Source organism: Myotis davidii, unplaced genomic scaffold, assembly GCF_000327345.1.
Source record: "Myotis davidii unplaced genomic scaffold, ASM32734v1 scaffold826, whole genome shotgun sequence".
Lineage (NCBI taxonomy): Eukaryota > Metazoa > Chordata > Mammalia > Chiroptera > Vespertilionidae > Myotis > Myotis davidii.
Genome location: NW_006297142.1, coordinates 629711 through 630707, shown reverse-complemented (window position 1 = coordinate 630707; position 997 = coordinate 629711). Strand labels below are relative to the sequence as shown.

General features: G+C 67.6%; 1 protein-coding gene across 1 annotated transcript in view; it reads left to right on the top strand.

Annotated features, from left to right (window-relative positions):
* Nucleotides 1–997, top strand: part of FADS3 (fatty acid desaturase 3) — a 4929-nt gene that overhangs the window by 2316 nt on the left and 1616 nt on the right. Inside the window, 3 exon segments of the mRNA XM_006779368.2 lie at nt 334–431; nt 908–991; nt 993–997. The exon segment at nt 993–997 is cut by the window's right edge and continues 52 nt beyond it. Coding sequence (XP_006779431.1) covers nt 334–431; nt 908–991; nt 993–997 — 187 coding nt within the window.

Below are 997 nucleotides of genomic sequence, written 5' to 3'. Positions count from 1 at the left end.
GGTGTGCGTGCGCATGCAGCCGTGTGGCACCTGTGCACGGGGGCCGGTGTGCGCTGAGGGCATGGCGTGGGGCTGGTGGAGGGGCATCCTCCCTGGGGGTGGGGATCCGCCGGGTTCACTCCACCCGCATATGTCTCCCAGGCAGGGGTTCCCCACCTCAGCCCCTCCATGGCACCCTCACTCCCGTGCTCAGTGGGCAGGGCAAGGACCCCTCCCTCCGCCTGGCTGAGAGGGCCGTGACCCGTCCAGGACTCCGGGGCACATCTTGCGGGAAGGGTGGGTGACCTCGGCCCCGCCGGCTGCTTCTCGACCTCTGTCCTCTGCCCTCCGCAGGACCTGCTCTGGGCCGCCAGCTTCTACTGCCGCTTCTTCTGGTCCTACATCCCCTTCTACAGCGTCTCCGGGGCCCTGCTCCTCTTCGTGGCTGTCAGGTACGGCGCTTCACACACCGGCAGCCGGGGACCCCGACCACGGCCCCCCGCCCTCAGTGCCTCCACTTCCCCATCTGCGGGACGCGACAGCAAGACTGCCTCCCGGGTGTGGAAGAATCACGTGACACGAGAGTGGTGGGCTCCCCGGGACAGTGGGTCTAGGGCCGTGGTCGGCAAACAGCGGCTCGCGGGCCACATACGGCTCTTTGGCCCCTTGAGTGTGGCTCTCCCACAAATTGTGGCTCGCGAGCCGCGGTTTGCCGACCGCTGGTCTAGGAGAAGCTACCCCGTGGATGTTCACCTCTCGGGCAGGGCTGCTCTGGGCTCAGCTGGCACGGAGCCTGCTCCTCGTGGCGGCGCCACGCACCAGTGGGGGAGGGTTCACGCAGCCCCATTGTACAGATGAGGAAGCTGAGGCCGGGTCTGCGTGCATGTGAGCTGGACAGGGGGCGGTGCTGAGCCTTCCCCGCGTGCAGGGTCCTGGAGAGCCACTGGTTCGTGTGGGTCACGCAGATGAACCACATCCCCAAGGAGATTGGCCACGAGAAGCACCGTGACTGGGCCAG